Source organism: Bombina bombina, chromosome 4, assembly GCF_027579735.1.
Source record: "Bombina bombina isolate aBomBom1 chromosome 4, aBomBom1.pri, whole genome shotgun sequence".
Taxonomy (NCBI): domain Eukaryota; kingdom Metazoa; phylum Chordata; class Amphibia; order Anura; family Bombinatoridae; genus Bombina; species Bombina bombina.
Genome location: NC_069502.1, coordinates 30,439,900 through 30,463,745, shown reverse-complemented (window position 1 = coordinate 30,463,745; position 23,846 = coordinate 30,439,900). Strand labels below are relative to the sequence as shown.

Sequence of the window (23,846 nt, the reverse complement as noted above, 5' to 3'; positions counted from 1 at the left end):
ATAGATTTGATGGCGTCCCATCTAAACAAGAAACTTCCCAGGTATCTGTCCAGATCCCGGGATCCTCAGGCGGAAGCAGTGGATGCATTATCACTTCCTTGGAAGTATCATCCTGCCTATATCTTTCCGCCTCTAGTTCTTCTTCCAAGAGTAATCTCCAAGATTCTGAAGGAATGCTCGTTTGTTCTGCTGGTAGCTCCGGCATGGCCTCACAGGTTTTGGTATGCGGATCTTGTCCGGATGGCCTCTTGCCAACCGTGGACTCTTCCGTTAAGACCAGACCTTCTGTCACAAGGTCCTTTTTTCCATCAGGATCTGAAATCCTTAAATTTAAAGGTATGGAGATTGAACGCTTGATTCTTCGTCAAAGAGGTTTCTCTGACTCTGTGATTTATACTATGTTACAGGCTCGTAAATCTGTATCTAGAGAGATATATTATAGAGTCTGGAAGACTTATATTTCCTGGTGTATTTCTCATCATTTTTCTTGGCATTCTTTTAGAATTCCGAGAATTTTACAATTTCTTCAGGATGGTTTAGATAAAGGTTTGTCCGCAAGTTCCTTGAAAGGACAAATCTCTGCTCTTTCTGTTCTTTTTCACAGAAAGATTGCTATTCTTCCTGATATTCATTGTTTTGTACAAGCTTTGGTTCGTATAAAACCTGTCATTAAGTCAATTTCTCCTCCTTGGAGTTTGAATTTGGTTCTGGGGGCTCTTCAAGCTCCTCCGTTTGAACCTATGCATTCATTGGACATTAAATTACTTTCTTGGAAAGTTTTGTTCCTTTTGGCCATCTCTTCTGCCAGAAGAGTTTCTGAATTATCTGCTCTTTCTTGTGAGTCTCCTTTTCTGATTTTTCATCAGGATAAGGCGGTGTTGCGAACTTCTTTTGAATTTTTACCTAAAGTTGTGAATTCCAACAACATTAGTAGAGAAATTGTGGTTCCTTCATTATGTCCTAATCCTAAGAATTCTAAGGAGAAATCGTTGCATTCTTTGGATGTTGTTAGAGCTTTGAAATATTATGTTGAAGCTACTAAGTCTTTCCGAAAGACTTCTAGTCTATTTGTTATCTTTTCCGGTTCTAGAAAAGGCCAGAAAGCTTCTGCCATTTCTTTGGCATCTTGGTTGAAATCTTTAATTCATCTTGCCTATGTTGAGTCGGGTAAAACTCCGCCTCAGAGAATTACAGCTCATTCTACTAGGTCAGTTTCTACTTCCTGGGCGTTTAGGAATGAAGCTTCGGTTGATCAGATTTGCAAAGCAGCAACTTGGTCCTCTTTGCATACTTTTACTAAATTCTACCATTTTGATGTATTTTCTTCTTCTGAAGCAGTTTTTGGTAGAAAAGTACTTCAGGCAGCGGTTTCAGTTTGAATCTTCTGCTTATGTTTTTCGTTAAACTTTATTTTGGGTGTGGATTATTTTCAGCAGGAATTGGCTGTCTTTATTTTATCCCTCCCTCTCTAGTGACTCTTGTGTGGAAAGATCCACATCTTGGGTAATCCTTATCCCATACGTCACTAGCTCATGGACTCTTGCTAATTACATGAAAGAAAACATAATTTATGTAAGAACTTACCTGATAAATTCATTTCTTTCATATTAGCAAGAGTCCATGAGGCCCGCCCTTTTTTTGTGGTGGTTATGATTTTGTATAAAGCACAATTATTCCAATTCCTTATTTTATATGCTTTCGCACTTTTTTATCACCCCACTTCTTGGCTATTCGTTAAACTGAATTGTGGGTGTGGTGAGGGGTGTATTTATAGGCATTTTGAGGTTTGGGAAACTTTGCCCCTCCTGGTAGGAATGTATATCCCATACGTCACTAGCTCATGGACTCTTGCTAATATGAAAGAAATGAATTTATCAGGTAAGTTCTTACATAAATTATGTTTTTTCTCGCTCTTACATGGATTTTCTAACAATACCATTATTTTCATCATAACATATAATTTACTATAATTTTTTTTAAAAATAAAATATGATGAAAAAATTGAAAAAAACACACTCTTTCCTAAGATATGGTGAGTCCACGACGTCCTCAATTACTTGTGGGGAATATCACTCCTGGCCAGCAGGAGGAGGCAAAGAGCACCACAGCAAAGCTGTTAAGTGTCACTTCCCTACCCATAAACCTCAGTCATTCTCTTTGCCTCTGTCAATGGAGAAGGTGAAGTTTTGGTGTCTGAAGAAAATTGGAATATATTTCGCTACAAGCAAGATTTTTGGGTCTAGCCGTATTCCACTTTAGTCTCTTCAGTAGGGGAGTGGTGGCTTTAAAGCAGTTAGGAACTTGTGAGGTGGGCCTTACTGTGTTTTCTCAACATGTTGCTGCCCTTGTATAGAAAGCCAGAGTAGGTTTACTCTGTTCTTTCCTTTTTCCACCGGTCTCTGTAAGTAGTGACGTCCTTTCACATTGTGTGAGCCGTCTGACTGCTGGACGGCTAGATTTCAGGTAAGTGCTTTTCTGTCTTCTGTGTAGGAGACTAGCACTTTAAAGATTCCCTGCAGCCTTAAGAGGACAAATGGGATCCTTTAGGTGTTCATCTGGTATCAGTAGCTCTATAAGAGCAGAAAAACCCTCATCTTTAAACAGAACTGTACCAATACTGGGTAAACAAGAGATTAATATTTAGAGACATTGTTTCTCCTATTTATTGCCTGAAATCAGGAGACATTTATTTGTAACATTTACAGTGCAGCAATTGGGCAAAAAGTGATCTATATTAAGAGACATTATTTCTCTTTTATTTGTTTGCTATCAGGAGGCATTTATCTGTATTTTTATATCCAGCAATAATTGACACCGACATTCATTTTGGGTTGATTCCAGGTTTATAAACTTTGACGTGTAGATATATTTGTTTTTTGTTTTAACACTTTTATTACTATGGGGAGATGTCCCTGATATTAATTGGTAAAAATCCTTTTATATACAATCAATCTGTTTTTTTAATAAATATTTGACATTTATTTCAGTGTTTATCTTTGGCTTTTTATGCGCCCTCCCTTTAACTAGTTTTTTAAACTTATTGCATACCTTTAGACAATTTAGTAGGGATATTGTCTCTTTAGGGAGGTGTTTGGTATCTCCGTTTCTAGCGCACTTCTACCTCACAAATTTCTTTTAAACTTAATAAATACTTTGATGCTCCTTCCTCTGTGGAGGTGTTTCCTGTGCCAGACCACGCTATGGAGATTATAGCACAGGAATGGGAGAAGCCAGGGGTACCTTTTTTTTTTTTCTTCTTCCCCCCGTCTCCTGTTTTTAAAAAGATGTTTCCTGTTGCTGACTCCATTAAAGAGTCATGGCAAACGGTGCCTTATGTAGAAAGGGCCATTTCTACTCTGGCTAAGAGAACTACTATTCCTATTGAGGATAACTGCTTCTTTAAGGATCCAATGGACAAAAAGCTGTGGAGGCTTATTTAAAGATGTATGTTTATCAAGGTCTCCAATGGCAACCTGCAGTGTGTATTGCCACTGTGACATCCTACTGGTTTGATGCCTTGTTTGGTTCACTTCAGGTAGAGACTCCTGTGACAAGACCAATCTCGCCACTGTGCATTGGAGGAGCCTGGTTGCCCGCCTGCTGCCTTTTAGACTATGGCCCCATGTTGAAACACTTGATTTTCCCCTACAAAGGCTCAAGCTGGGTCTGCCGGAGTGTCCCACCAGGAGGGAGCCGTGTGACGGACCCCTCTGTCCTGGAGCTGTGTGACTCTCCTGGTTGATTCGTGTGGATTCAGTGTGGTTTCCTGTCAATGCTTCCCCGTTCCGTGTCTCCCGAGCACCGCTGAAACTGTCAACCTCCCTACGGATTATGGATTTGGGCATTATGTTTAAGTCACCCTGTGCCCATTATAGGTACAGGGTGTGAATCCAACAGTACTGAAGGGGTTAACTCTCCCCTTGTTCAGTTTTGAGAAACTGTATTTTCTGAGACAGGTTTCCTGGCATCAGCTATTGTTTACTGTAATTAGGTTTAGGTGATACGCTTTCACTTTGTTTAATCACCTCCAGAGTCCAGACTGCTAGGTGCCAGGAAGGAATCCATTGTTTCTTTTGTTTGATTGTTTATTTGGTTACATAATGTATTTCTATTGTATCCTGTAAAAGGGCGTCTTTCCTCTATCCATGGAGGTAATTGGATTTCTTCCCAATTATCCCCAGGATAGAGAGGAGGGGTTTACTGGTACCAAGGGGAGCGTTTATGCCTGAGTCACTGTGATTGGCTAATGTACTATACTCGTCCCAATCTCCCATCTGGTCCCCTAGGGGAGTGTCCACCAGGTGGGAGACCTGCATAAATACCGGGCATGTTGCCCTCAATAAGAGATTTTCCTGTTTTACCCTCAAGACGGACCTTGATCTCATTCTTGGGGGGATTTACTGTATGCTGTTAGAGACTGATTGCCAGGAGTGTAAGCCGCTGGGGTGCTTTTCCTGTTCAGCTGCTAGCAGCTATTCGTGAGGTTCCAGTTCGGGAGTTTGGTGTTCTGCGGTAGCTACCTGTGTCTCTGTAAGGGAAGATCTACTAAACGGCGGTTTAACCCTTTTTATGCCTGGGGGTGATGTAACAACTCCCTTAGAGAAAAGATCCAAGACAGGATTAAGGCTCTTAAGCTAGCCAATTCCTTTATTACCGATGCTACCATGCAGGTTATTAGACTGAGACACAAGATATCTGGCTTTGCTGAGCTAGCCCGTAGGGCAGTGTGGCTGAAATCTTGGTCAGCCGATGTTTCTTCTAAGTCCAAGCTTCTGGCGATTCCTTACAAGGGTAAAACCTTGTTTGGCCCTGGTCTGGCAGAAATTATTTCTGATATTACGGATCGAAAAGGGTTTTTTCTACCACAAGACATTTCAAAGGAAAGTCCTCCTCGTCCTCTTCCAAGCAGGAACAGTCCAAGCCTTCTTGGAAACCAAATCAGTCTTGGAACAAGGGGAAGCAATCAAGGAAACTCGCAGCTAAGTCTAAATCAACATGGTGCCACTCTTCAAAAAGGGAAGCAGGGATGATCCAGGAATCTATAGACCAGTTAGTCTGACATCAATAGTGGGGAAGATATTTGAAGGGTTTATAAGGGATTATATTAATGAGCATATTCGTGTAAACAAGATTATGAGTTCTAATCAACATGATTTTATGTCAAACTAATCTAATTATCTATATTTTTACTTCCTCATATAATCTAAAGGGGAATCAGTTGATGTGATATATTTAGATTTTGCAAAGGCGTTTAATACAGTGCTACATGAGAGATTAATGCACAAAATTAAGGGACTGGGAATAGCTGAAAATGTTAGCTCATGGATAAATAACTGGATAAAAGTTAGGGAGCAACGAGTAGTAGTAAATAGATCATACTCAGATTGGACAAAGGGAATCAGTGGAGTCCCCCAGGGATCAGTACTGGGCCCTGTTCTTTTTAATATTTTTATAAATGACTTGGAGCTAGGATTAAATAGTATCATCTGCAAAAATAGAGCTGTCGCTAAGTTAAGTAAGGTCATTAGGTCAAAGCAGGATGAACTTTAGTTACAAAGGGATCTGCAAAAATTATAGGTATGGGCAGGTAAATGGAAAATGAGATTTAATATGGGTAAAGGCAAGGTTCTACATTTTGGAAGTAAAAATAAGCAGGCAACGTATTATTTAAATGGGACAAGACTTAGCCAAACAGAGGAAGAAAGGGATTTGGGAGTAGTAATAGATAACAAGCTAAAGATGGGTGCATAATGCAAGGCAGCAGCTTCAAAGGCTAATAAGATACTAGCATGTATTAAAAGAGGCATTGATTCAAGGGAGGAAAGCATAATTCTGTCACTATATATAGCCCTAGTAAGACCTCACCTTGAGTATGGAGTGCAGTTCTGGGGACCAATCGCAAAAAAAAATATTGTAGAACTAGAAAAAATTCAGAGAAGGGCCACAAAGCTAATAAGGGGATTGGAGAATTTAAGCTATGAGGAGAGGCTAGCCAAACTGGGTTTGTTTTCTTTAGAAAAAAGGCGCTCTAGAGGTGACATGATTACTTTGTATATGGGCCTTGAATATATTTATATAGAGATGGCAGAAACTCTGTTTATTCCAAGAAAATCGTTTGTGACAAGAGGTCACAATTTAAGGTTGGAGGAAAGGAGATTTAATCTCCTGCAACGGAAACATTTTTTCACTGTAAGAGCAATACAATTGTGTAACTCATTACCAAAGGAGGTAGTGAATGCCAATACCCTAGATACATTTAAAAATGGTTTAGATACATTTCTGTCTATATAAACAAAATTCATAGATATGATTGCTAGTATTAAATGGGTCACCTTTTAGTGGGACTATTTAAGATTAACTGGAGCTTTTTGTAAGTATTTTAGATTTGTATAGGTTGAACTCGATGGACTTTGGTCTTTTTTTCAACCTCATCTACTATGTTACTATGAAGGGTTTGCCCCCGATCCAGGATCGGATCATGTGGGGGGCAGACTTTCTCCGTTTTATCAGGCTTGGATACAAGATGTTCAACATCCTTGGGCTGTGGACATAGTATCTCAGGGTTACAAATTAGAATATAAGACCTTTCCTACTAGGGGCAGGTTTCACCTCTCAACATTATCTGCAAACCAGATAAAAAGAGAATGTGTTCAGGATCTTTCCTCTCTGGGATTGATAGTTCCAGTTCCTGTACAGGAACAGGGCCTAGATTTCTATTCCAATCTGTTCGTAGTTCCCAAAAAAGAGGGAACTTTCTGACCTATTCTGGACTTGAAGTGTCTAAACAAATTTCTCAGAATACTGTCCTTCAAGATGGAAACTATTCGTTCCATTCTTCCTTTAGTCCAAGAGGGTCAGTTCATGACAACCATAGACCTGAAGGATGCGTATCTTCATGTTCCCATTGACAGGGATCATCACAAGTTCCTGAAATTCTCCTTTCTAGACACACTTTCAGTTTGTGGCTCTTCCGTTTGGCCTTGCCACAGCTCCCAGAATTTTCTCAAAGGTTCTGGGGGCTCTTTTGGCAGTGATCAGGTCTCTGGGAATTGCTGTAGCGCCATACCTGGACAATATATTGGTTCAGGTTCTCATACAGAGATCTTGTTGCCTTTTCTACCTTCCCACAGTTGGAAAGTGAATCTGGAAAATAGTTCCCTTGTTTCAGCTACAAGAGTAGTTTTCTTTGGGATCATAATAGATTCCCTATCTATGAAAATATTTCTGACAGAGGTCGGAAATTCAAAGATTCTTTCTTCTTGCCTCTCTCTGCAGTCTACTGTTTGGCTATCAGTGGCTCAGTATATATGGAGGTAATTGGTCTGATGGTCGCTTCCATGGACATCATTCCCTTTGCTCGATTCCATTTGAGAGCTCTGCAGTTTTGCATGCTCAGGCAATGGAACGGAGACCATTCTGATCCCTCTCAGAGGATAGATCTAGATCAGCCGACAAGAGACTCTCTCCCGTGGTGGCTTTCTCGGGTGCATCTGTTTTAGGGCACATGCTTCCGGAGACCTTCCTGGGTGATTGTGACCAAGGACGGCAGCCTGCTGGGCTGGGGAGCAGTCTGGGACCCGTTAAAGATGCAAGGACTATGGACTCGGAGGAGTCTGCTCTCCCCATAAACATCTTGGAGTTGAGAGCGATTTACAATGCTCTAATGGCTTGGCCTCAGTAGTCCTTAGCCTGGTTTATCAGGTTCCAGTCGGACAATATCACCTCAGTGGCTTACATCAACCACCAGAGAGGAACTCGGAGTTACTTAGCCATGAAGGAGGTGGCTTGGATTGTTCAGTGGGCGGAAGCTCACAATTGCGTTCTATCTGCCATCCATATTCCAGGAGTGGACAACTGGGAAGCGGACTTCCTAAGCAGATAGACATTTCATCCCGGGAATGGGCTCTCCATCCAGAGGTGTCCTCCAGGTTAACCCTCAAATGGGGGTGCCGGAGTTGGATCTGATGGCGCCTTGAACGCCAAGCTTCCAAGGTACGGTTTAAGGTCAAGGGATTCGCAGTCCACCCTGATAGATGCTCTGGCGGTTCCTTGGGATTTCAGTCTAGCATAGTTTCCTCCGTTTTCTCTCCTTCCACGAGTTATTGCTCGTATCAAGAAGGAGAGAGCATCAGTAATTCTAATAGCCCCTGCGTGGCCTCGCAGGATCTGGTATGCAGACCTAGTGGAGATGTCATCTCTTCCACCTTGGAGGTTGCTTCTGAGTAAGGACCTTCTAATTCAGGGTCCATTCCTCCATCCAAATCTCGTTTCTCTGAAATTGACTGCTGGGAGATTGAACGCTTAGTCCTGTCTACGCTTGGCTTTACTGAGTCGGTCATTGAGACCTTGATTCAGGCTCATAAGCATGTTACTAGAAAGATTTACCATAAGATATGGCGTAAATATCTTTATTGGTGTGAAGCCAAGGGCTACTCTTGGAGTAGGGTCAGGATTCCTAGAATTCTGTCTTTTCTCCAGGAAGGTCTGGAGAAGGGATTGTCGGTCAGTACTCTGAAAGGTCAGATTTCTGCACCATCTATTTTGTTACATAAGCGTCTGTCAGATGTGCCAGATTATCTTTTTGTCAGGCCCAGGTCCGGCCTGTGTTTGTCTGTTGCTCCTCCTTGCAGCAGACTCCGTTTAAGCCTATGCATTCCATAGATACAAAGTTATCTTGGAAGGTTTTGTTTCTTGTTACTATGTCTTTTGCACAGGGGGGTCTCAGAACTCTCGGCTTTGCAGTGTGATTCGCCTTACCTTATTTTTCATGCGGCGGTTCTTTGTACTAAATTGGGGTTTGTCCCTAAAGTGGTTTCGGATAGAAATATTAATCAGGAAATTGTTCCTTCTCTGTCCTAATCCTCCTTCTCATAAGGAACGTCTGTTGCACAATTTGGATGTTGTGCGTGCTCTTAAGCTCTATCTACAGGCGACTAAGGATGTTCACCAGTCTTCTGCCCTGTTTGTTTGTTTCTCAGGAAAGCATAGGGTCAGAAAGCTACTGCTACTTCTCTTTCACTCTGGTTAAGAAGTATTATTCATTTTGCTTATGAGACTGCAGGTCAGCAGCCTCCGAGGAGAGTTACAGCTCATTCCACCAGGGCTGTCTCCTCTTCTTGGGCTTTCAAAAATGAAGCTTCTGTGGAACGGATTTGCAAGGCTGCAACTTGGTCCTCTCTGAATACTTTTTCCAAATTTTCCAAATTTGATACTTTTGCCTCGGCTGAGGCTTCTTTTGGGAGAAAGGTTCTATAAGCGGTGGTGCCTTCTCTTTAGGCCTGCCTGTCTTGTTATCCCTCCCTTGTCATCTGTGTCCTCTAGCTTGGGTATTGGTTCCCACTAGTAATTTAGGATGTCGTGGACTCCCCATATCTTAGGAAAGAAAACAAAATTTATGCTTACCTGATAAATTTCTGTCCGGATATGCGAGTCCACGACCCCACCTTTTTATTAAGACAGTTATTTTGGCTAAACCTCAGGCACCTCTACACCTTTTTGTTATTCAGTTTTCCATTTCCCTTCGGTCGAATGACTGGGGTTTATGGGTAGGGAAGTGACACTTAACAGCTTTTGCTGTGGTGCTCTCTGCCTCCTCCTGCTGGCCAGGAGTGATATTCCCCACTTTTAATTTGAGGACGTCGTGGACTCACCATATCCGGAAATAAATTTTAGTTTTTTCTAACTTTGACCCCCAAAATCTGTAACGCATCTACAACCACCAAAAAACACCCATGCTAAATAGTTTCAAAATTTTGTCCTGAGTTTAGAAATACCCAATGTGTACATGTTCTTTGCAATAAATAGCACTTTTTTTTCAAAATTAGCGATAGTTACATTGGAACACTGATATCTGTCAGGAATCCCTGAATAATCCTTCACGTGTGTGTGTATATATGTGTGTGTGTGTGTGTGTGTGTGTATAATTATATATATATATATATATATATATATATATATATATATATATTTATATATTTTTTTTATTTATAAATTATTTTTTTTTTTTTTTTTTTTTTTTAGTAGATAACCCAACCAAAGTATTGATCTAGGCCCATTTTGGTATATTTCATGCCACCATTTCTCTGCCAAATGCGATCAAATAAAAAAATTGATCACTTTTTCACAAACTTTAGGTTTCTCACTAAAATTGTTTACAAACAGCTTGTGCAATTATGGCACAAATGGTTGTAAATGCTTCTCTGGGATCCCCTTTGTTCAGAAATAGAAGACATATATGGCTTTGGCATTGCTTTCTGGTAATTAGAAGGCCGCTAAATGCTGCTGCGCACCACACTTATATTATGCCCAGCAGTGAAGGCGTTAATTAGGTAGATTGTAGGGTTTATTTTAGCTTTAGTGTAGAGATCAGCCTCCCATCTGACACATTCCACCCCCTGATCCCTCCCTGACCCCTCTTAAACAGCTCTCTTCCCTCCCCCACATCACAGTGGTCACCCCCATCTTAAGTACTGACAGAAAGTCTTCCAGTACTAAAATAAAATAAAATAAAATGCTTTGTCTTTCTTCCCCCCTTTTTTTTTTTTTTTTTTTTTTTTTTTTTTTTAAATATAGTTTCTGCAGTGTAGGTTCCCCCCAAAACAGCTCTCTTACTCTCTTAGCCTCCCCCCTCTTCCTATTTGCGGCCAGTACCCTGTTTGTAATAAAATTAGGCTCAATTTTTATTTATTTTTTAGCTAACCCATTTTTTCCGTAGGGTAGTTGCCCCCCCTCAATACCCTCCCAGATCCCTTTCCCAACACTTATCCCCCTCTCAATCGTTCCCACTCACAAATTGTTTGCCGTAGTATAACCATCCCGCCCCTCACACACACCCTCCCACCCTCCTCAAGCTCCCTCCAGCGATGGGCCGCCCACCTTGCCTCCCTTCTATCCCTCCCACGCCACCGATTGGCACCATCACTGGCCAATGCGGAGAAGGCCACAGAGTGGCCCTCTCTGCATCGGTTGCTTACCAGGGGGTATTGCACAATGCCTCAATATCCAGGCATCGCTGCAATATCCTAAAAGCAGCTGGAAGCGATACAGGGTACGTCCTTGGTCATTAACAACCAATTTTTGTAGGACGTACCCTGTACGTCCTTGGTCATTAAGGGGTTAAAGGGACATTAAACCCTAATTTTTTCTTTCATTATTCAGATATTGAATACAATTTTAAATAACATTCCAATATACTTCTATTATCTAATTTGCTTCATTCTTTAGATATCCTTTGTTTAATAAATAGCAATGCACATTGGTGAGCCCATCACACAAGGCATCTATTTGCAGCTACCAATCAGCAGCTTCTGAGCGTATCTAGATATGCTTTTCAGCAAAGGGTATCAAGAGACTGAAGCAAATTAGATAATAGTAGAAGTAAATTAGAAAGTTGTTTAAAATTGTATTCTCTTTCTGCGCTGGAAGCAAGCTTTTTGCTCTTTTTGGGTTGCGATTGTATTATTCATTGAAAGTAAACAGTTTTCGTTTGCGCGCTAAACCGACGAGCGCAAATACCCAAACTATATTCATAGCCAAATCCCATGAAATGTATCTGAAGACATCACATCCTGTATAATGCTGCAGTATTCATCGTTACGTCATAATCACATCATACACAATGCTAAATGATCAATAATGCTGCCATGTTTAGTGTTTAGTAAATCCTATATAAACGTATCTTATATAATGTGCATAAATCCCATCATTTGCAGGCAGTTGTGAGCGCTGCATAAAATACTGTGAGCTGGATAGACTACAGAAATAGTCCTGTATTGGGGCTCTAGATTAGGAACCCGGACTTGAGGTTTTCTTGAAATATCTTTTTCTTTACGTAGGAATGACACCTGTAGCTAAGGAACGGTCAGTCATGAGGCAGAAGGGGAAATGCGCAAAGAAGGAGCCGCCGTCTTACGCAGCAGGTAAGCACTAATTGTCATGTGCGTCACATTGCTAAAGAGTGGGGCATTCTAATTGCCCTTTCTCTCACTCACTGCATGTTCTGCCTGGGATCAAATGGTTATAATACTGAGCACCCTGATGCACAAGCTGACCATTCTCCCTTCCTCCCGAACAGATAACGGTTTTATTAACCTGACTGTGTCACCTGTTGTGCTGCCAGTACATAATCAAACTCCTGGTACCCCCCTACAGCTGGAGTATCAAACCACAGTCCTTACTACGGTCGTATTTCAGTGTTTCCTTGAGCATAGCGGAGTCCGTAAGCTTCATACATAGCACTCCTTTGCTATATATTGTATGGCGCCCTAGTAAAAAGTCCAGCGCTACAGAATTTTGCGGCGCTATACAAATAAAGGTTAATAATAATGGTGTATTTAACTGTGTTTTTGCTCCTATAGAGTTAGCTGTGTGTAACATTACAGACTGTGCTGTATCTCTGCACCTATAGCGTTAGCTGTGTGTAACATTACTGACTGTGCTATGCCTCTGCACCTATAGCGTTAGCTGTGTGTAACATTACTGACTGTGCTATGCCTCTGCACCTATAGCGTTAGCTGTGTGTAACATTACTGACTGTGCTATGCCTCTGCACCTATAGCGTTAGCTGTGTGTAACATTACTGACTGTGCTATGCCTCTGCACCTATAGCGTTAGCTGTGTGTAACATTACTGACTGTGCTATGCCTCTGCACCTATAGCATTAGCTGTGTGTAACATTACTGAATGTGCTATGCCTCTGCACCTATAGCGTTAGCTGTGTGTAACATTACTGACTGTGCTATACCTCTGCACCTATAGCATTAGCTGTGTGTGTGTAACATTACTGACTGTATTGGTGTGTTGGGTTAATAAACTATGCGCTGTGGGGGTAAAAGCTAGGGAGTCTCGCAGAAGTAATCTCACAAACTTCAAAGTGGGGGTAAAATCTGGATTGGATGAGACTCTTAAGCGCTTGTGCTTAATTACCCAATAAGGAAAGATAGTCTTACTATGTAGTTGGATTCAATGAGATCTATTTATTTTTAGAATTATAAATACATACAATAAAATTTAAAACAATAGAAATTTATTCTTAAAACCAATCTAACTGGTTGGCCAACCATACAGTGTGAATAAAATGATATAATATGTTTTCCAATCCCTGTTACTTAGTGTATTATACAAACATATCTGTATATTTGAATTTTTGAATTTTGGTTTAATTGCAGATATTTTTTATGGATTTGATATAGTGGACTTGTGAAGAAGTATGGTATCCACAAAGAATATTCACAATATTAATTCTTAATTACCATATTTACCATATTCGTTTGTTTAAAGCTGAACATACATAATTAAAATAGCGTCAATGGTATCAACAATATAATTAAAATAGCGTCAATGGTATCAACAATATAATTAAAATAGCGTCAATGGTATCAACAATATAATTAAAATAGCGTCAATGGTATCAACATTAGTAACAAATAATAAAAGTGAAACAAAAATAAAGTGATACAGTAAAAATCGTATAAGTTATGAAAGATAAAGTCTTTCTGCCGTGATCGTTAGAGTAATTGTTAATTGCTTTTTGTTAAAAGCGCTGTTGTTAAGTCCTCCGTGGGGATAGTATGTGCGGGCGTGCATGCAACACGTTTTTGTCTTATTGCTATATATATTGCGATTATAAGTCACTGTTAAGTAGTTTTGGTTATCTGTCCTTCACATTAACTTCCTTAGTTGGTGTAGGTATAATAAATCTTACCCGTTGTTTCTTTTGGGATACTTTGTTTCTGGTCTAGTTTCTTTTTGTACCCAATTCAATCTTTACTGTGATGAATGTGGATCGGAAGCCGGGATAGCCGCTGCCGGTGTTGTAGTGGTTTCAGTATGTCGAGTAGGTTTGTCTCTGCGATTACACACACTTGAAGAAGTAGATGCTGTGGTATTGTGGTAGTGTGCTTTAACCGTTAATCCTTTTGTCAGATGGCTGGGCTTTTTGCCCGGTTCAGGTTTTCAAAACCTCTTGAATTGTTGCGAATGTGTTCTGTTTAGATCCGTACTCTATTTGTTTCAGAGTATCTGATCTGCAGGTGTCCACAGGTTTCTTTAGGCCCAATTATTAGGTAAGGTATTTCAGTTGTTCTTGGCGGTCCTTTGAAAGGAGGACTAGGTGCTTTGAAGGTTGTTCTTGAATGCTTCAGAATATCTTTCAAGCGTATTTGTTGGTCCGTGGTTTGATGTAGTCATGATATGCTTGATAAAGGCTGTATTAATCAGCTGAAACGCGTTGCCTACTCCTTGCTACACTGAACATTTTCATAGTCCACTTTCGAAGTGGACCGCCAAGACTACATCAAACCACGGACCAACAAATACGCTTGAAAGATATTCTGAAGCATTCAAGAACAACCTTCAAAGCACCTAGTCCTCCTTTCAAAGGACCGCCAAGAACAACTGAAATACCTTACCTAATAATTGGGCCTAAAGAAACCTGTGGACACCTGCAGATCAGATACTCTGAAACATATAGAGTACGGATCTAAACAGAACACATTCGCAACAATTCAAGAGGTTTTGAAAACCTGAACCGGGCAAAAAGCCCAGCCATCTGACAAAAGGATTAACGGTTAAAGCACACTACCACAATACCACAGCATCTACTTCTTCAAGTGTGTGTAATCGCAGAGACAAACCTACTCGACATACTGAAACCACTACAACACCGGCAGCGGCTATCCCGGCTTCCGATCCACATTCATCACAGTAAAGATTGAATTGGGTACAAAAAGAAACTAGACCAGAAACAAAGTATCCCAAAAGAAACAACGGGTAAGATTTATTATACCTACACCAACTAAGGAAGTTAATGTGAAGGACAGATAACCAAAACTACTTAACAGTGACTTATAATCGCAATATATATAGCAATTAGACAAAAACGTGTTGCAGCACGCCCGCACATACTATCCCCACGGAGGACTTAACAACAGCGCTTTTAACAAAAAGCAATTAACAATTACTCTAACAATCACGGCAGAAAGACTTTATCTTTCATAACTTATACGATTTTTACTGTATCACTTTATTTTTGTTTCACTTTTATTATTTGTTACTAATGTTGATACCATTGACGCTATTTTAATTATATTGTTGATACCATTGACGCTATTTTAATTATGTATGTTCAGCTTTAAACAAACGAATATGGTAATTAAGAATTAATATTGCGAATATTCTTTGTGGATACCACACTTCTTCACAAGTCCACTATATCAAATCCATAAAAAATATCTGCAATTAAACCAAAATTCAAAAATTCAAATATACAGATATGTTTGTATAATACACTAAGTAACAGGGATTGGAAAACATATTATATCATTTTATTCACACTGTATGGTTGGCCAACCAGTTAGATTGGTTTTAAGAATAAATTTCTATTGTTTTAAATTTTATTGTATGTATTTATAATTCTAAAAATAAATAGATCTCATTGAATCCAACTACATAGTAAGACTATCTTTCCTTATTGGGTAATTAAGCACAAGCGCTTAAGAGTCTCATCCAATCCAAACATTACTGACTGTGCTATGCCTCTGCACCTATAGCGTTAGCTGTGTGTAACATTACTGACTGTGCTATGCCTCTGCACCTATAGCATTAGCTGTGTGTAACATTACTGACTGTGCTATGCCTCTGCACCTATAGCATTAGCTGTGTGTAACATTACTGACTGTGCTGTGCCTCTGCACCTATAGCGTTAGCTGTGTGTAACATTACTGACTGTGCTATGCCTCTGCACCTATAGCGTTAGCTGTGTGTAACATTACTGACTGTGCTATGCCTCTGCACCTATAGCGTTAGCTGTGTGTAACATTACTGACTGTGCTATGCCTCTGCACCTATAGCGTTAGCTGTGTGTAACATTACTGACTGTGCTATGCCTCTGCACCTATAGCGTTAGCTGTGTGTAACATTACTGACTGTGCTATGCCTCTGCACCTATAGCGTTAGCTGTGTGTAACATTACTGACTGTGCTATGCCTCTGCACCTATAGCGTTAGCTGTGTGTAACATTACTGACTGTGCTATGCCTCTGCACCTATAGACCTATAGCATTAGCTGTGTGTAACATTACTGACTGTGCTATGCCTCTGCACCTATAGCGTTAGCTGTGTGTGTGTAACATTACTGAATGTGCTATACCTCTGCACCTATAGCGTTAGCTGTGTGTAACATTACTGACTGTGCTATGCCTCTGCGCCTATAGCATTAGCTGTGTGTAACATTACTGACTGTGCTATGCCTCTGCACCTATAGCGTTAGCTGTGTGTAACATTACTGACTGTGCTATGCCTCTGCACCTATAGCGTTAGCTGTGTGTAACATTACTGACTGTGCTATGCCTCTGCACCTATAGCGTTAGCTGTGTGTAACATTACTGACTGTGCTATGCCTCTGCACCTATAGCATTAGCTGTGTGTAACATTACTGACTGTGCTATGCGTCTGCACCTACAGCATTAGCTGTGTGTGTGTAACATTACTGACTGTGCTATGCCTCTGCACCTATAGACCTATAGCGTTAGCTGTGTGTAACATTACTGACTGTGCTATGCCTCTGCACCTATAGCATTAGCTGTGTGTAACATTACTGACTGTGCTATGCCTCTGCGCCTATAGTGTTGGCTTTGAGCAACTGATATAAACATCCAGTATAAAACCTTTTAAAACTTACTTAGAAGCTCCCAGTTGATGAGGTTAGACTGGGACAGCCACTAAAAGGGCAACAGGCAGACTCCCCCACCCCTCCCCTGCATATAAAAAGACCCATTACACAACCATGACTGTGTAGACATCCGTATACATCTAAAACTTTGGGGCTTAGTTAGGAGTCTGAAAATCGGATAAAAATATTTAAAAAATAAGCAAAACTTTACATTGCTACAACCCCCCCCAGATGGGCTGTATAAATGGATCCGCTACAAAACATTTATGCAAAGAAAAATCTAGTGTACAATGTCCTTTAACTTTTCTGATCTTACAGGGAGTGAAGAACAAAGTTGGTATCTGGAAATCCTTCATATTGGCCGTGTGATCTGCCCAAAGTGCCATTCAGTGAGCAGGAAGACCGTAGAAGGACTTAAAAAGCACATTTCAAACTGCAGGAAGGTGAGTGTGGATTTTGTATGCTGCAATATCCATGCACAGAAACCTGTAGAACTGTACACTCTGTTTATTTCTATAGGAGCCGTACATCTGCCGGCAATGTGGTAAACAGCTTCACTCCTTGTCAGGCATGAAATACCATGTTGTGGCTGATCACAGTGATGTGGTAAGCACGTTTATACTTGTCTTCATACGAATGTCATTTTAACATTGTGTTCTTTAGTGAAATATGGTCCTGGCTTATTTGACCAGGAATGGATACATAACACTTCTACCTGTGTCTGTATTTATCCTCTATTTATATAGTGCGTACATATACTGTGCTGTGTGTTACGGATACCAAGGGTTAATACCAGATGAACAATGTCCTGAATAGGGAATCAGCAATTCACAACCCCAACCAGTTTTCCCCTCAAACATGAGACCAAGCTCCACATTGAGTGTAAAAAACAGAGTGTACTTTATTAAGGGCCATATGCCCAGTATATATGCAGGTCTAACCCCAGATGGGGGGTTGAAAGAATGTTGTACATTAGCTAGAGAGACAACGCCCTTTGACAGGCCACAATAGGATTACATTATTCAAGCAGATAACAATTTAAACACAAGACATTTGGATTTTCTTACCACCTAGGCGTCTGCTCTCTGGAGGTGATTAAACAATGGAATGTTTATCACTTAAACGTAATTATAGCACACAATAGCTGAGGCCAGCAAACCTGTCTTTTTAGAAAACAGCTTCTCAAAGCTACACAAGGTCAATTCTTTTAGTTCTGACCACAGGGTCTGTCACACTGTGTATGTGTATTTATCCTCTATTTATATAGTGCGTACATACAGTTGCAAAAAAAAGTATGTGAACCCTTTGGAATTATATGGATTTCTGCACAAATTGGTCATAAAATGTGATCTGATCATCATCTAAGTCACAGCAATAGACAATCACAGTCTGCTTAAACTAATAACACACAAAGAATGAAATGTTGCCATGTTTTTATTGAACACACCATGTAAACATTCACAGTGCAGGTGGAAAAAGTATGTGAACCCCTAGACTAATGACATCTCCGCCAACTGGAGTCCAATCAATGAGATAAGATTGGAGGTGTTGGTTACAGCTGCCCTGTCCTATAAAAAAACACACACCAGTTCTGGGTTTGCTTTTCACAAGAAGCATTGCCTGATGTGAATGATGCCTCGCACAAAAGAGCTCTCAGAAGACCTACGATTAAGAATTGTTGACTTGCATAAAGCTGGAAAGGGTTATAAAAGTATCTCCAAAAGCCTTGCTGTTCATCCGTCCACGGTAAGACAAATTGTCTATAAATGGAGAAAGTTCAGCACTGCTGCTACTCTCCCTAGAAGTAGCCGTCCTGTAAAGATGATTGCAAGAGCACAGCGCAGACTGCTCAATGAGGTGAAGAAGAATCCTAGAGTGTCGGCTAAAGACTTACAAAAGTCACTGGCAAATGCTAACATCCCTGTTAGCGAATCTACAATACGTAAAACACTAAACAAGAATGGATTTCATGGGAGGATACCACAGAGGAAGCCACTGCTGTCCAAACAAAACATTGCTGTACGTTTACAGTTTGCACAAGAGCACCTGGATGTTCCACAGCAGTACTGGCAAAATATTCTGTGGACAGATGAAACCAAAGTGGAGTTGTTTTGAAGAAACACACAACACTATGTGTGGCGAAAAAGAGGCACAGCACACCAACATCAAAACCTCATCCCAACTGTGAAGTATGGTGGTGGGGGCATCATGGTTTGGGGCTGCTTTGCTGTGTCAGGGCTTGGACGGATTGCTATCATCGAAGGAAAAATGAATTCCCAAGTTTATCAAGACATTTTTCAGGAGAACTTAAGGCCATCTGTCTACCAGCTGAAGCTCAACAGAAGATGGGTGTTGCAACAGGACAATGACCCAAAGCATAGAAGTAAATCAACAACAGAATGGCTTAAACAGAAGAAAATACGCCTTCTGAAGTGGCCCAGTCAGAGTCCTGACCTCAACCCGATTGAGATGCTGTGGCATGACCTCAAGAAAGCGATTCACACCAGACATCCCAAGAATATTGCTGAACTGAAACAGTTCTGTAAAGAGGAATGGTCAAGAATTACTCCTGACCGTTGTGAATGTCTGATCTGCAACTACAGGAAACGTTTGGTTGAAGTTATTGCTGCCAAAGGAGGTTCAGCCAGTTATTAAATCCAAGGGTTCACATACTTTTTCCACCTGCACTGTGAATGTTTACATGGTCTGTTCAATAAAAAATGGCAAGTACATTTCATTCTTTGTGTGTTATTAGTTTAAGCAGACTGTGATTGTCTATTGTTGTGACTTAGATGATGATCAGATCACATTTTATGACCAATTTGTGCAGAAATCCATATCATTCCAAAGGGTTCACATACTTTTTCTTGCAATTATATACTGTGATGCATATGTGTATTTATCCTCTATTTATATAGTGCGTACATATAATGTGCTGTGTATTTATCCTCTATATAGTGCGTACATATAATGTGCTGTGTATTTATCCTCTATATAGTGCGTACATATAATGTGCTATGTATTTATCCTCTATTTATATAGTGCGTACATATACTGTGCTGTGTATTTATCCTCTATTTATATAGTGCGTACATATAATGTGCTGTGCATTTATCCTCTATATAGTGCGTACATATACTGTGCTGTGTATTTATCCTCTATTTATATAGTGCGTACATATAATGTGCTGTGCATTTATCCTCTATATAGTGCGTACATATACTGTGCTGTGCATTTATCCTCTATTTATATAGTGCGTACATATACTGTGCTGTATTTATCCTCTATTTATATAGTGCGTACATATACTGTGCTGTATTTATCCTCTATTTATATAGTGCGTACATATACTGTGCTGTGTATTTATCCTCTATTTATATAGTGCGTACATATACTGTGCTGTGTATTTATCCTCTCTATATAGTGCGTACATATACTGTGCTGTGTATTTATCCTCTATATAGTGCGTACATATACTGTGCTGTGTATTTATCCTCTATTTATATAGTGCGTACATATACTGTGCTGTGTATTTATCCTCTATTTATATAGTGCGTACATATACTGTGCTGTGTATTTATCCTCTCTATATAGTGCGTACATATACTGTGCTGTGTATTTATCCTCTATATAGTGCGTACATATACTGTGCTGTGTATTTATCCTCTATTTATATAGTGCGTACATATACTGTGCTGTGTATTTATCCTCTATTTATATAGTGCGTACATATACTGTGCTGTGTATTTATCCTCTATTTATATAGTGCGTACATATACTGTGCTGTGTATTTATCCTCTCTATATAGTGCGTACATATACTGTGCTGTGTATTTATCCTCTATATAGTGCGTACATATACTGTGCTGTGTATTTATCCTCTATTTATATAGTGCGTACATATACTGTGCTGTGTATTTATCCTCTCTATATAGTGCGTACATATACTGTGCTGTGTATTTATCCTCTATATAGTGCGTACATATACTGTGCTGTGTATTTATCCTCTATTTATATAGTGCGTACATATACTGTGCTGTGTATTTATCCTCTCTATATAGTGCGTACATATACTGTGCTGTGTATTTATCCTCTATATAGTGCGTACATATACTGTGCTGTGTATTTATCCTCTATTTATATAGTGCGTACATATAATGTGCTGTGTATTTATCCTCTATTTATATAGTGCGTACATATAATGTGCTGTGTATTTATCCTCTATATAGTGCGTACATATAATGTGCTGTGTATTTATCCTCTATATAGTGCGTACATATAATGTGCTGTGTATTTATCCTCTATATAGTGCGTACATATAATGTGCTGTGTATTTATCCTCTATTTATATAGTGCGTACATATACTGTGCTGTGTATTTATCCTCTATTTATATAGTGCGTACATATACTGTGCTGTGTATTTATCCTCTATTTATATAGTGCGTACATATACTGTGCTGTGTATTTATCCTCTATTTATATAGTGCGTACATATACTGTGCTGTGTATTTATCCTCTATTTATATAGTGCGTACATATACTGTGCTGTGTATTTATCCTCTATTTATATAGTGCGTACATATACTGTGCTGTGTATTTATCCTCTATTTATATAGTGCGTACATATACTGTGCTGTGTATTTATCCTCTATTTATATAGTGCGTACATATACTGTGCTGTGTATTTATCCTCTATTTATATAGTGCGTACATATACTGTGCTGTGTATTTATCCTCTATTTATATAGTGCGTACATATACTGTGCTGTGTATTTATCCTCTATATAGTGCGTACATATAATGTGCTGTGTATTTATCCTCTATTTATATAGTGCGTACATATAATGTGCTGTGCATTTTGTCTTTATGTGCAAATACACAGTAGCAGAGTTCCCATAACCCCAATCTACCTACATTGTGTCTTTCTCCTTAGCCTGTCCTTGTTTCTGTGGATGACTTCAATGCTCCTTCCATCAGACAGACACTACGCAAGGTGCTAAAGAGGATTGGAAGACTTAAGTGTCCTTTAGAGGTTTGTATATGGACAGTGCTACAGCACTGAGGCCAAACGCTTTCTATTTCATTGTTTTTTTCTCAGGAGTATGATGTGGGATAAGGAGAATTATTTGCCCTTTGCTAGATGTCTGTGAAGGCTGTGTAGATATGGGGTCGTTCTATAGAGAATAAAGTGTGTTGTGCTGAAAGCTGTGTGCATGTTATGTTACAGAGAATATAATGTGTTGTGTATAAAGCTGTGTGCGTGTTATGTTACAGAGAATATAATGTGTTGTGTATAAAGCTGTGTGCGTGTTATGTTACAGAGAATATAATGTGTTGTGTATAAAGCTGTGTGCATGTTATGCTGAAGACAATATAATCTGTTGTGCTGAAAGCTGAGCATTCATTCTTGTCTGGATAATATTGTGTGTTGTGTATAAAGCTGAGCAGATGTTCTTGTGTGGATAATATTGTGTGTTGTGTATAAAGCTGAGCAGATGTTCTTGTGTGGATAATATTGTGTTTTGTGTATAAAGCTGAGCATTCATTCTTGTCTGGATAATATTGTGTGTTGTGTATAAAGCTGAGCAGATGTTCTTGTCTGGATAATATTGTGTTTTGTGTATAAAGCTGAGCAGATGTTCTTGTCTGGATAATATTGTGTTTTGTGTATAAAGCTGAGCAGATGTTCTTGTCTGGATAATATTGTGTTTTGTGTATAAAGCTGAGCAGATGTTCTTGTCTGGATAATATTGTGTTTTGTGTATAAAGCTGAGCAGATGTTCTTGTGTGGATAATATTGTGTGTTGTGTATAAAGCTGAGCAGATGTTCTTGTGTGGATAATATTGTGTGTTGTGTATAAAGCTGAGCAGATGTTCTTGTCTGGATAATATTGTGTGTTGTGTATAAAGCTGAGCAGATGTTCTTGTCTGGATAATATTGTGTTTTGTGTATAAAGCTGAGCAGATGTTCTTGTGTGGATAATATTGTGTTTTGTGTATAAAGCTGAGCAGATGTTCTTGTGTGGATAATATTGTGTGTTGTGTATAAAGCTGAGCATTCATTCTTGTCTGGATAATATTGTGTGTTGTGTATAAAGCTGAGCAGATGTTCTTGTGTGGATAATATTGTGTTTTGTGTATAAAGCTGAGCAGATGTTCTTGTGTGGATAATATTGTGTTTTGTGTATAAAGCTGAGCAGATGTTCTTGTCTGGATAATATTGTGTGTTGTGTATAAAGCTGAGCAGATGTTCTTGTCTGGATAATATTGTGTTTTGTGTATAAAGCTGAGCAGATGTTCTTGTCTGGATAATATTGTGTTTTGTGTATAAAGCTGAGCAGATGTTCTTGTCTGGATAATATTGTGTGTTGTGTATAAAGCTGAGCAGATGTTCTTGTCTGGATAATATTGTGTGTTGTGTATAAAGCTGAGCAGATGTTCTTGTCTGGATAATATTGTGTTTTGTGTATAAAGCTGAGCAGATGTTCTTGTCTGGATAATATTGTGTTTTGTGTATAAAGCTGAGCAGATGTTCTTGTCTGGATAATATTGTGTGTTGTGTATAAAGCTGAGCAGATGTTCTTGTCTGGATAATATTGTGTGTTGTGTATAAAGCTGAGCAGATGTTCTTGTCTGGATAATATTGTGTGTTGTGTATAAAGCTGAGCAGATGTTCTTGTCTGGAGAATTATGTCTTTTGCGTAAAGCTGGGCAGACTTTTTATCCTTGTGGTCACTGTGCACTTTTAATGAATTTGTGTTACATTTTTTATTTCTTGATTGAATGTTTTCCAGCAGGTTGTTCTGTCGCTAATTCTCACCCTACCAGTTTATCAGCCATTCAGATGATACTTTTATCTCACGCAATGAGTGCACACCGGCAAATACTGTAGCACCACTAATTTCATAATATAAGAGTTCATTGTATTCCATCGTCTTCTGGCAGTAACCAGTTTTCCATCATCACCAGGGCTGCCCTGGAACCTTTACCAGTGTTATGGGCTATCTTTACCACGCCAAGAAGTGCGGTAAGAAGGAGAGTGAGTTGGATAAGATGGTCCTTAAATGCCGACACTGTGAAAAGGCGTACAGGTCCCGAGCTGGCCTCATGTATCATCTGAAATCTGAGCATGGGGAGGTGAGTTTGCTGACGCATTACCAATACCATGATGTTTGTTA

The 23,846-nt window shown here is 39.6% G+C and overlaps 1 protein-coding gene across 1 annotated transcript in view; it reads left to right on the top strand.

Moving 5' to 3' along the window:
* ZNF512 (zinc finger protein 512) overlaps nt 1–23,846 on the top strand; it is a 139,794-nt gene that overhangs the window by 21,011 nt on the left and 94,937 nt on the right. Inside the window, exons 2-6 of the mRNA XM_053710981.1 lie at nt 11,835–11,918; nt 16,987–17,111; nt 17,188–17,274; nt 21,602–21,700; nt 23,638–23,805. Coding sequence (XP_053566956.1) covers nt 11,835–11,918; nt 16,987–17,111; nt 17,188–17,274; nt 21,602–21,700; nt 23,638–23,805 — 563 coding nt within the window. The remainder of the gene's footprint in view (nt 1–11,834; nt 11,919–16,986; nt 17,112–17,187; nt 17,275–21,601; nt 21,701–23,637; nt 23,806–23,846) is intronic.